The sequence below is a fragment of the Sceloporus occidentalis genome, unplaced genomic scaffold (assembly GCF_023333645.1).
Source record: "Sceloporus occidentalis isolate IW3139 unplaced genomic scaffold, rSceOcc1.0.p SCAF_1, whole genome shotgun sequence".
Lineage (NCBI taxonomy): Eukaryota > Metazoa > Chordata > Lepidosauria > Squamata > Phrynosomatidae > Sceloporus > Sceloporus occidentalis.
The window spans coordinates 93514819-93527360 of NW_028316981.1; the positions used below are offsets into that span (position 1 = coordinate 93514819).

General features: G+C 39.2%; 1 protein-coding gene across 6 annotated transcripts in view; it reads left to right on the forward strand.

Moving 5' to 3' along the window:
• Positions 1-12542, forward strand: part of FAM13B (family with sequence similarity 13 member B) — an 85293-nt gene that overhangs the window by 49271 nt on the left and 23480 nt on the right. For 5 of the 6 annotated variants that reach the window (XM_089529451.1, XM_089529472.1, XM_089529463.1 and 2 more), the window contains exons 8-13: positions 797-838; positions 2201-2344; positions 4632-4758; positions 7824-7888; positions 8815-8869; positions 9463-9610. In XM_089529451.1, coding sequence (XP_089385577.1) covers positions 797-838; positions 2201-2344; positions 4632-4758; positions 7824-7888; positions 8815-8869; positions 9463-9610 — 581 coding nt within the window. The remainder of the gene's footprint in view (positions 1-796; positions 839-2200; positions 2345-4631; positions 4759-7823; positions 7889-8814; positions 8870-9462; positions 9611-12542) is intronic. The other variant, XM_089529468.1, reaches the window with a different exon arrangement.

A 12542-nucleotide genomic window follows, 5' to 3' on the forward strand; every position in this document is an offset into this window, starting at 1 on the left:
CCAACTGTATGCAGTTACTGGTATCTTGAGTACCTAACCTTTGTCTAAGAAAGCATTTTTAATCAGAAAAAAGTTTTTCCCTTGTTCCTTCAAAGACTCCTATTCATTCTAGGATCCCAACTAAAGCAGAGTGTACCCCAGTTTTCACCCCCTTTCCCTCCTTTTTTGGTCTAAAACAGACCAAGCAGGAACGAAAGATCCTTGTGAATTGTCCCATATGGCCCTGGGTGTGTGTGAATGAAAGTCCTTTTAAAAAAAATTTGGGGGGGGGGGGAAGTGATAGCAGAGGGCATGCACAATGGTCCAGGTAGAGGCATGTGTAAACAAACTGGTAGAGACAGAAGCTACCTTGGTAATAAATAATGCTGCAGCTGCAAAAATATATCAAATTCTCTTTTTTGTTTCAAATTATAGCTACCAAAGCTAGACAGGAAAGTATAGTTGAGCACATGGAAGAATCTTCACATTTTGTCCAGTCTCTAGGACTGTAAATAGTCCTAACTAGGGTAGATCTAACAAATAATTAGGAACTTAATATGTCAGTGCTTACCTAACTTCCATTGATCTAGTGGGTCTATTTAGTTTGGGGCTAACAATTTGGTTTATGCCACTGAATTAATACTGTTGTTAAGAGGACATTTTTAGTGAAATCTTGATTTTTATTAGAAGTGTAAGGTAGTATAAAGGGCCACAGCCATTTAATGCTCCAGATTAAAAGTGATACTGCGTTATAACACCTATTTGATGTTGATATTCTTTGTGGAAAAGGGAGACCATGATTTCTCTTTCATTGCAGTGCTCATCTCTCTCCTTTAAGCATCTTACCAGCCTCTGCAGAGTAAGTATACATTTCCCTTAGCCATAGAAAGTACTTGTGATTGAGCTGTATTGTGTTATGGGAGCTTTGCATTGTTTGAGGTCTGAATGGTTAAAGGCTGGCTGATTTCAGTGTAACTTACAAATCTGCAGCATACGCTGAAATAGTTAGTTAAAACTTAAATTTAGCCTGTAATCCTACCCCATATTTCCTGATACCCATGAGTCTCTTTCCATCCTGAGCTGCATTATTTTTCCTTTTCACTCTACTTCATTTGCATCCCTAATTCTCAGCCTAATTGCTGCTCTTTCTAACCTCAGCCCTACTGAGCTAGGTTTACTTCCAGATTCACTTCCCAGTACTCTTGCCTTGGCTCTTTTCCCTTGAGAACTCACCATCCTTGACTCTTTATGTTCTCTACTGAAACACCTCTCACCTAATCCAGCTCTATGATTCTATAGTTCTGATTGATCACTTTCTTCCACACTAGCTGCATAGTTAATCAGTTATGTGTTGCTGATTCCCTTTACTCTGAACAGTCAGAAGATTAGATGACATTTCAGCAGGTTCCACCTGTGACCATATACTAATGTTCATCTTTCACGTACTGTTAATGATATTTTTAATTAGCAGTATGAGGTCTTGGTTACAACTGATAGAATTTAACGGAAGGGGTGGGGGGGAGAAATAATGAACTAAGCCTTGACCTTCTCATTCTGTTCCTCATTTTCTTCATTAAGAAACCTGAAATGCTGTCTATTAGAAGGGGTCTGATACAATTGTTCGTTGGTAGATTCAAAGCCTAGAGTTTCATGTTTAAGTAAGTCCTTGTTTCTAGAATAACAAGCCCTAGGAAATATAGAAACATTCATTAGTCTGAGCTAGAGTAGATGCATTAAATCAATAGGAACTTGTTAAATCAACATTATGTACATTCACTGGGCCTGCTCTAGTTTAGGACTAACAGTAGATTTAGGTCTGGGTTGTGTGGGTTATGGAGTCCTTTTCTTTCTGACGTTTTTCTTCAAGATGTCTAGTAGAGTGGGATCTTCATGTGATTCAGAAACCCAAATGCTGCTACAAAATGATGATGATAAATATTGTCTGTCTAATGAATAATCTGTGGAGAATTTTTTTTAAAAAAAGTATGTATGATTGATTGCATGGCTTTTGAGAAGTTAATATACTGTAGTTTAAATAAGACATGTATGTGTCTTCAGTACTCTGGGGTTCAGAATTGAGTTTAGGCTTTTTGATTATTTTTGAAAAAACAAATACATTCTGCGTGCTAGGTACAAAACTGGGAAATAAGATGATATTCCATGTTGAAAAATTAAATTATTAATTATTAATACATATAATCTTTCTTCCCCCTTTTTAAAGCATTTTAGAAAGAACAATTAGAGCAGCTGTAGAACAACATCTCTTTGATCTGCAGAGCAGCATAGATCAAGATTTCAAGAATTTACAACATCGAATGGTGTGCCATGAAGCAAATATAGAGGATAAAGAAGGATCTAACAACCAGTAAGACTGCATGTTTAACTTCAAAAACCACAGCATGTTTAAAATGTCACTTTCTTAATTTATTGTTATCATCTTAAATCAGACCTAAATTAAGTAAGTTTGGAAAATGAGACATATTTAACACAACAGTCTGAAAGCCATATTGTCATTAATAATAAAGATATTATCTTTATTATTAACAAAGGTCATGAAATATTTTCAGTTTTTTTTAAACTGAGATCTTTTAGTGAAGAAGGATTTTGCAAAAAGCAAGTGTGCAGTGGGTTGCACCAGGAGAGAAGATAAAATGAAGGAAAAAGACTGATAATGTTGCAGTCATTTTATCTTCATAAGATGAAATGGGAGAGAAGAGAATGTTTTCCAACTTTCAAATTGATTTGAGATGTCACTATATTGTCTGCAAATCCCTCCTCCTCACCTATTCCGTTGTAAAATTTTGAACACCCAAACAACATAACGTAAAAATTCAGCTGCTGGCAGAAGGAACTTCTAACTGACAGGGAGTTGACAGACTGGGACTCACTCTTAGCTTTTTTTCTGCAACATCAGGTAAAGCAATCCAAAATTGGCGTTTTTTACCTAGTATAACATGAATTCATCTCCAGAACTGACAGTGCAGGAGCTCTTTAAGAGTTTCACTGTATACTGCCTGTGTAGTGGCTTTTGGCCTCAAAAGGGCAGATAATAGCCCAGATCTCAAAGGAGGTTCCTCTGGTGCTGCTAATGGAGAGATAGTTTGTTGCATTTATTTTGCTCCCTTTTTTCCAAGCCCTGTTAAGGCCAAGTATTGGTTTCCATCTTTTTTGCCTCTTCCTCAAGGCCATCTTCCACAATGCCTAAGGAAAAATTTTAAGCAAGATGCAGATTTGTGACACTGACAGTTACTTTTTTCCATTTACATAGTTTTTAATATCTTTGCCTGACTAAGAAGCCAATGTGTTTTAAAAACCAGCACAATATATTTTGCACCTTTTATTACCATGATTTGTGTTTTGGATTTTGTTTCATTTTGTTGTGTTGCCAGCATGGCAAACATTACAGTTTTCTTTTAAAAATACACCATTTTTAATTTTCCTTAACATTTTTCTTCTGGGAATCTTGAACATTTCTTGAAATCTTACACATTTCTGTGACTTTTTAAGGAATCTAACAAAGATAGTACACTAGTGTGGTTTTCAGGGTAAATTTAATTGTAAGTCCAGTTTAATGTAAAAATACATTAAACTTGGGCTACTCCTTCTACCTTTACAAAGCACTCTAGATTAGGCAAATCTGCCTCAATGCGGGCCTCCTTTAGCACATTCCAACAGGTCCTTTCAGACTGACTTAATTTTCCTGCCACCACCTCTCCCAGTGTCCATTTCAGCTAAGGTGGTTTCTTTTCTTGGATGGGTTCTTCTCTGGCTGAGCTGAGAATGGCACATTAGGAATTTACCATGAAGGTCCATTCTAGCCAAGAAGAAGGAACCATCCAGCCCAGCCTGTGGATGATGAGGCTGCTCTTCTTTTGGGGGGGATCTTTCTGTCTCCCTTTCCTTTTCTCCTCTGGGGAACAAACTGAGGTGGAGCTAGGGAACTAATGGGAGATGCTCTCCAAAACAACACAGGTTCCCTTGCCTTCCTGGGTGGCAACTAGAATTAACCCTTTCTTGGAGGGCTTCTTCACTTTGGCTAGAATGGACCTTCACAGTAAGTTCCCAATTGATGATTTACTGTCTGATGAATGTCCCCTCTTTTTCATAGTAGTGGTGGGAGCCCATGCTCTCCTCCTAAGGGTAATCTTCAAGGAATTGGTATGAGGTGGTGGTGATGATTTATAGTAGCCTACACAAGCAGTTTCAGGGGGTTGTGTAGATACTTCATAGAGACAGTGGTGCCACTTAGCCAGTATCAATTTTCTGGTGCTGCCATTTGTTCAGTGAGCTTATCAATTACTTCCTGTGCAAATAGTCCATTCAAATATCTCCTGCTTATGGATGATATGCACGATAGGACTAATAGATACCTACCAGAGGTATAATTGAAATCATTTCATAAATGAAGAGTTTAACGTGACAGGAAATATTACTATCCCTTAAATAACATTTCCCCCTTTTTAATGACATTGGATTGACTCCTGAGCTAGGCAGGGAAGTATCTGGCTTCAACATGTTTTGGCCTATTTTATCCCAGGATACCATTGTTGCCAGAGACTTTAAGACTTAATGTTGTTAACTTCCAGAATTTACAACATATAAACATAAACTTTTTAGGTAAGTCTTTCTAAAAACCTTGTTTCTCTTATTAGGGATGATACAGAAAAGAATGTTTCTGAAGATTATGAAAACCTTGAAGACTGCTCTGAAACTCTGGATTGCACTAATTCAGACAATGAAGTTGTACAGCCTGTGTCTGAGGAAGAAGAAAGTTATCAGGTAAGAATAGGACAGAGATATGCTTGGTGGATGTTGGTGCTGTTTCTTCTGGCTATAACCTTAAAATATTTACAATCCTGTACACATCTAGTTGGGACATAGTAGGATTATACCAGTGGTGGCGAACCTATGGCACGAGTGACAGAAGTGGCACTCAGAGCCCTCTCTGTGGGCACACATTTTCCCAGGACAGTCTTTGTTTCACAATATGTGTTTGTGTACATAAGCATGCACACATTTTAGTTTTTCCTTCTTCCTCCTTGTGTTCTGCTGTGATGGAAGCACCCCATGGCAATACCAAAGAAAAAAGGCAGAATAATTTCATGTCCAATCTACCTGCCCTCCTCCTTATCACTTCTAAAGTTTACCTATTTGGAAAAGAAGAGACATCTTCTCCCTACCTGGTTGCCACCAGTTACAAGCAGATGATTCTGATACAGATATGTAGTCTTCTGTGCACAACAAGCAGCTGATCCAAGTGGTTCACATAGAGTTAGTGTCCATATTCATAGGACTTATCTTTTAGCATTTCCCATTACTAAATTTACTATTTCCCCATTATTTGGAATGAAAGTACTGTATTACTAGGACTCAAAATGCTGAAGAAAACATTTTATCCAATATGTCTTCAACCCACAAATGACAACTAAAGTTCATATAATACCACAGTCCATCAAACAGCAGCAGATGAGAAACAATAACATGCCAGTGTAATGAGAGTAAATTATTTTTCTAATGATTCTGGGTCCCTCTCTTGCCAGGCTGGGGCCACTTCAGGCACCCAGATATTAGCCCAGGTGATCAGTTTATCGAAAGGATCAAAGATGCTATCAGAAATGACATCTGTGCAACATGACATGAGGGGAAGAAAATAGATGCAAGCATTCCAAACAGATTTCCTCATTTAATACATATCAAGAGAAGAAAAACAAAGACTTTTTAATATATTTGTTTAGATAGACTTTTAAAGACATATACATTTTTAATTCTAAATATTGTAACTTGCTTTAAGATAATAATTTATTGTGTGTTTTTGTACCTGTTTTTAATCTTTTTGTGAGCTGTCTTGAATCCCTCATTTGGGGGAAAGGTAGCATATTATAAAGAAAATCCAGTTACTGCAACCTTCCTAATGCCGCAGCCCTTTAAGACAGTTCCTCGTGTTGTGGTGACCCCCAACCATAAAAGATAGATAGAGGAATGGTGTCTCAGTTCCTAAGACCATCGGAAATATGTCTTAGGTGACCTTTTTGAAAGGGTCATTCAACCTCCAAAGGGGTTGCGACCCACAGGTTGAGAACCGCTGGCGTATCATGTATAAGTTTAATTTTTTAAAAATAATTTTGACATTGACCCCCGAACCCTGGATTGACTTGCAAATGGGTCAGTGCAGGAATGGAGACCCAGTTTGATAACCTTAAAATGCCTACAAGATAATGACAAGAGACAGAACAAGAAGTCCAGGGCATGGAAGCAGTGCTCCCACTTCATTATCCCTCTCTTGCCCAAACTGGAGAAAGAAATACAGCCCTCCTTTGTTCCTCACCTTCTTTTTCTGCTTACTTGGCATTCAGCAGCAATATTGGTAGGGGAGCCTGAATATTGGTGGTGTGCCCGCCATTTTGGACACGAGATGGAGCAGAGTGGCGGCAGTGGCCATTTTTAATAGGGACTTACTGTAAATGTCTCATGAGTTTGGGCAGTCTTTCTGCAGAGAGGCTTATACAGTATGCCCCTTTTAAAAATCATCACTGGTCTCTCTGCAGAGATTTACACAGAGTGGCTTCTATGTCTTGCCACTTGCTTTGCGCTGGGTCCCTAATAGAGGCAGGTTGTGTTCTTTGTTTTTCGTCCCCCCCCCCCATTGCATTCTCATTCTTTTCCCTCATTTATATTCCTTTCCCTTGGAGCCCTGGTGGTGCAGTGGTTAAATGCCCATCCTGCAGCCACAACCTTGTAATTTCAATCCTGGAGGGCTCCAAGGTCAATTCAGATTTCCATCCTTTCCTAGGTTGGTAATATGAGTACCTAGCTTGTTGGGGGCAATTGGCTTTCACATTGTAAATGGCTTAGGGAGTGCTAGCTCACTGATAAGTGGTATAGATATAGTACCATTTATACCCTGTCTCTAATTGTAATTCCTCAAATAAACAGATCTTGTCCTTATCTTTAGCTATCCCTTAGTATGTTCCTTCTGTGCACTTTCATAAGGAGAGGAAAAGATTTGTTTGTTACAAGCCACTAACTTTGACCCTTGACTTACCCACAGCTCATAAAAAACCACATAATTTTGGCCCCCAAATCTGCCCTCGATGTATACATGAGGTCAACTTATACACACATATATTCCATATTTTTAAAATACCCTTTCTGCCAAATATCCCTCCTTTATTCTCAGATCAGTATAGTGATCCCTCGGAATTGGGGGTCACTAGTTATGTATTCCTGCTTTTTATGTTTGTTTGTTTGTTTGTTTTTCTGGGATTTTTTTTCTTAAGAATTTACCATCATTAGTCTGGCCTGCCTTTCCCTCAGTGTTTCACGGAGCTTAACAGATGAGCAAACTTTGGCTGTTTCTCTCTTCCTCTTTCAGACAGCATGAATGCTTGCTGCCAACAGTTTTGCATCTCATTCTATCCATGTTGATACTTTATTTAGTAACAAGGATTAATAGTACTTTTTAGAGAGCCCTGTGGATGATTCATTTTACATAAGCTGAGAACAAGTCCATAACATGCTGCTTGTTGTTATTGAGTTCAGAACTTCAGGCCACGAATTTGATCTTCATCTAGTGGCAAAACTTCATAAATATGTTCCCCAGAAGCTAAAAAAGGACTAAAAAGGTGTGCTATTTCATACATAATATTCTTAGCCGTGTTTATAGTTAATGGGAGTTAACAACTTTGAATAGTGTGAGTGATTTGGGTCAGGGCTATGTATAAAATTCTTGTTTCTTCAAAAAGAAAGAAAGAGAGAAGGAAGAAAGGAAAAGAGAGAGAGAGAGAAGGTAGCTGTACCAGTCTTTGAGGTATCATTGCTAAAGTCTGTTTTTTTTTCCTCAATAGGCAGCAGGGATATTATTGAAGCCATGTGATGGAGGAGAAGAAACTAGAGGGTCTATTGGAGATAGGTATGTAATTCATTATATCTGAGTATAAATGAGAAAACTGGGAAGCAGAGTGTTGTCACAGTTCCTGATCTCAGTTTTATGAATATCAAGGAATTTCTGTTTAGAGAAAAATATTTTAAAAAAGGAATTACTGTCCCGAATTAGTTTCCCTAGTATGAAAACATATTTTTGTGGTACTTCTTAGCACAGCTAAGGGACAGCTAATATTAAAAGTGTAACTGATGCTATTGTCCCACTTACTTTATATTACAGGTTGGAAGTGACTTGCTTTTTAAGTATCTAGGCTTTTATGATTTTTATATTGCTTTTTTGCAGCAAGGAAGAGGAAATCAAGAAGAAAACCATAATTTTGTATGAAAGCTCTTTTTTGCCTCAGCAACCAAATCATTTTCCGTTTTGTGTAATGGTTTTAAATACAAAATAGGGTTTGGGGAGCATCTTGTTTATCATAAAGCTATATACTTCTGAACCTGCCAAACTAGACAGTTTCTTGCTATACATTCTGGCTCAATTCCAGTAATTCATGGTTTTTAAATGGTTTCATGATTTGCAATCAGCTAACAAAACAGAATCAGAAACTGTTATTTTAAGAGTATTTACAAACCATGGTTTTTGCTAACTGTGGTTTGACATGAAGTCTGAGTTGACGAATTTTAGTTATGACTGTTACTTTAGCTTCAGACACATATATCGAGGGATGGGAGTGCTTAGCAGATGGAAAATAAAAGCAGACATGTGGCTTTACTTGGTGGTTAGCCTGATTGTTTGGAAGCTTAAGCTGTACTTTGGTTTCTAAATTATGGTTGATGCAAACCATGGTTTGGTGTGATGTCTGAGCCTATATGTGTAGTATAAAAGAATAAATTGTCTTCACAGATGCTTTGAAGTAATAATCTGCTCAAACAATAATAAGACTCTGTTTATAGGCAAGATTGTACATCATTTGATGATGGCGACAAAATGACGTCACACATGATTCTTGTGAGTACTGGCTTCTTTGTTTTTTCTTTCCTTGCTTTCCCCAGTCTTAACCATGTTTGCATGTCCATCTTCGCATTTTTATTTAGCAGAATTGGTATCCTTGAGAAGCTCACAAAGATTTTTCTTTAGTTTTGGATAACACCTTCCTTTTAAGCACATAGGGAGGGCTAAGTCATTCTTGCTTCTTCATGAGGAATAATTGTTAGGCTCTCTGAGGCATAGCTTGCTTGAAAGGTCAGGGAGAACTGGAACTCCTTAAAGCCCAGATCACACTTAGAACCTTCCTCTTCTCAGTTCCAAGTTCTCTTACCTCCACCAACGCTTCCTCAGAAAGATGCTAGGGTTTTTAAAAAAAATTCTTAGAATGTCTCTGCATGCTCTGTAATATATGTGTTGAGTTCCAGAAAAACAAAACAACCCCCACACATGTCAGCATCCTGTTGGTTACCTCAGTGTTTGCTTATCATTCCCATTCATATTCTAGACAGAAAAGCACACACTGAATTTAAAGTTCAACAATAAAATAGATGCTGTGGACTGAAACTTAAATCATTCTTGCAAAAGATTCACACAGTATTGCTTCATATTTACAGGGGTTTGTTAGCAAAGTTTGTGATCCAAATTTCAAAACTGAATCAGAAGAACTGAAAAACAGAAACAACAATGCTCCTGAAGCAACATTGTGTGTCCCCATGCCACATCTTGATTTGAAGAATGTAAATGGTGGTGACAATTGGGAAGGTAATTGTGAATCACTTGTTACTTTTGAAGACTACAGTAATTATGAACATTCAACTATAAGCTCTTTGGAACTTTTCACTTGTTTTAATATCCTTAATTTTGTTTTATCTTGTAGCATTTTGGGATGTGGACTAATAGAGGGCTGTTTGAAACCAGTATGAAGGCAAATTAGATGGCTAGAACAATGAATTTTGTCCCCTGCAGAGGAGGCTTTCATATCTGTCACAAAGGAAGCAGCTTTTGATGCATTTTATGCATCTATGAAGTAGACTTAAGTCTACAAAGGCTTCTGCTACAAATTTCTTTTTCGGTTGATGAGGATTTTTAATGGCAGTTGCACTATGCTTTTCTCCTACTCTGTCTGCCAAACCTGATGGCAGCTTGAGACAAAAACAATGGGTTGTCTCATCACACAGGGCTAAACTGATTATTTCCTGTTCTGAAATAGGGAATGGAAGGCACTCTTTTGCTGATGTGTTCTGGCTTGCCTTTTTGTATTTTGACATGAGAGAGCCAGCATGTTGTAGTGGTTTGAATGCTGGGACAATGACTCTGGAGACCAGGGTTCGAATCCCCACTTGGCATAGAAACCCACTAGGTGACCTTAAGGTTGCCATAAGTGAGAAATGGCTTGAAGTCACACAGGAAAAACTTTGATATGGAGTTGTGAGTCTTGTTTGGCTGCTGTGCAACTGAGATGCAAGTGGTGGCCATTTTGGAATGCTTCATATATGTCCTTTTTTAAAAACAAAAGAGAAGTAACCCAACTATATTACAGCCATGGTGGCAAGGATATGGTTACTGTGATTTTTAGTTTTGCTATCAAGGCTAACCAAAAGTGTGTGGCCCTCTGTAGTCAGTAACATAAATATCTTAATGCAAACTGACAACAAATGTACTTTCACATTTTCACTAAAAACTGGATACACATAATTCACCTAGCCCCATTATTAATACCTTAATTTTATTTTTTGTTCTCTGTAAAAGGAATTACAATTCTTTTCAGTTAAAATTTATAAAATGCTTGGCATACTGCATCATATTAGGTATACAGGTAATTGCTTGTAATTTATATCAATACAATGAATAGGAATATACTAGGGATATGATAAACAATCAAATACTGGCCTTGCATTAGTTATTGAATAACAAAATATTAAGATTGGTGGTCATATTCTCATTGTGTATGGTTGAATAAAATATGCTGCCCCAGAAATTCATTTATTGTGTTGCACAGTGCTGAATGCAAAATGAGTCAGTAGAGTGTAATGCCAGACCACAGTTTGGTGCTATGTACAAAGATGAGTCAGGAAGTAGTGGCATCCCTGCCTCTGGTGTCACCCTGTTGGAGGGTGGGACTTCCTGGCAGGGCAGAGGTGGAACTTCCAAAGTGGAGGGGCAGGGCTTCCACAAGGAGGTGAGAGAGCCTTGCTGAGCATGTGCGCACTCCCTGCCCCTCCTTGCTGTGGCTCGGTTTTCGTCAGAGGAAAACCAGGCTTTGGCAAAGAGCCAGGCCTTCTTACCCCTCCATGTTGTGGCTCAGTTCTCCTCAGAGGAAAACTGGGCCACAGCAAGGAAGGGCATAGGGGCATGTTGCACACTCAGCCTAGCTCCTTGCTGCAGCCTGATTTTCCTCTGAAAACCGAGCTGGGATGAGTGGAGTCGGTGGGGGGGCAGCAGCTCTTTTCAAAGCAGAGGGACAGACACATAAACAAACATGAACGCACTGCACTCTTTCCTTGCTTGATCAGCAACTGCAGGAATAGAGAGAATGGGACATTGGGCAGCACTTCTTTTAGGACCTTTCTGAGCAGTATTATTGTATTGACTCATAAGTTGACCCATGATTTTGGGATCAATTTTTGGCATAAATTTTTTGACTTATGGACTAGTATATATGGTATATCCTTCAAACCAGTGCAAGTGGAATCCATAATTTGCACTTGTTTGCACATTGGGTCCAAGTGCAAACTCTTCTATAGTTTCCTGGTAATAAGGAACGAAGTTTGGAAAAATATTAGCAATAGCAAGTAGATTTCTATACCGCTTATCAGTGCACTTAAGCACTACCTAAGCGGTTTACAAAGTGTAAGCTAATTGCCCCCAACAATCTGGGTACTCATTTTAGCGACCTCAGAAGGATGCAAGCCTGAGTCGAGCTTGAGCTCTTTTGCTGGTATTGAACTCGCAACCTTATGGTTTGTGAGTGAGTGGCTGCAGTAGCAACACTGAACCACTGCTGGACCAGGGAAAGTGTGCAAGAGCTTGAGTTTGTGCTGTAGCACCAAACTGTGAAGCTGAGCTACTGTGTTAAGAACAGTGGGACCTCAGTATCTGTGTACTTGCTATCTGCGGATTTGAGCATCTGCAGACAGCAAGCCTGCATCTTCTAACTGAAGTCCTCCCTCCCCCTCCCCCTCTGAGGCTTCTGTCCTGGACTTGGCTTCAGGAGTGGTTTGGAGGCAGAGGCTGAAGCCCTGTTGGCCGAAGGGAGCCTGCACTGGGGCCGGGGCTTGGGTCTCTCTGGCTCCCTCAGGCCGATGGGGCTCCAGCCTACACCCCTGAAGCCAAGCCCATGGCAGAAGCCTTGGATGGAGAGGGAAGGAGGGAGGGAAGATTTCAGTCCCATTGTCTCCAGTGGCAACGTGGCTGCATGGCCGTGCCATCATTGAGGTCAGTGGGACTTGAGCATCCATGGATTTTGGTATCTGCCAGGAGTGTGTGTTCCGGAATGGATCCCCTGCGGATATCGAGGGCCCACTGTACCATTGCTAATTTGTACTTCAACTAAGTTATCAAAATAGTTAGTAGGTTCTATTCTGATTATTTCTAAATCTGCGGTAAGAAATACACTCATCCCTCCATATTTGCGGCTTTAATACTTGGATTTGATTATTCACAGATTTGATTAATATGTTCTCTCTATGAATAT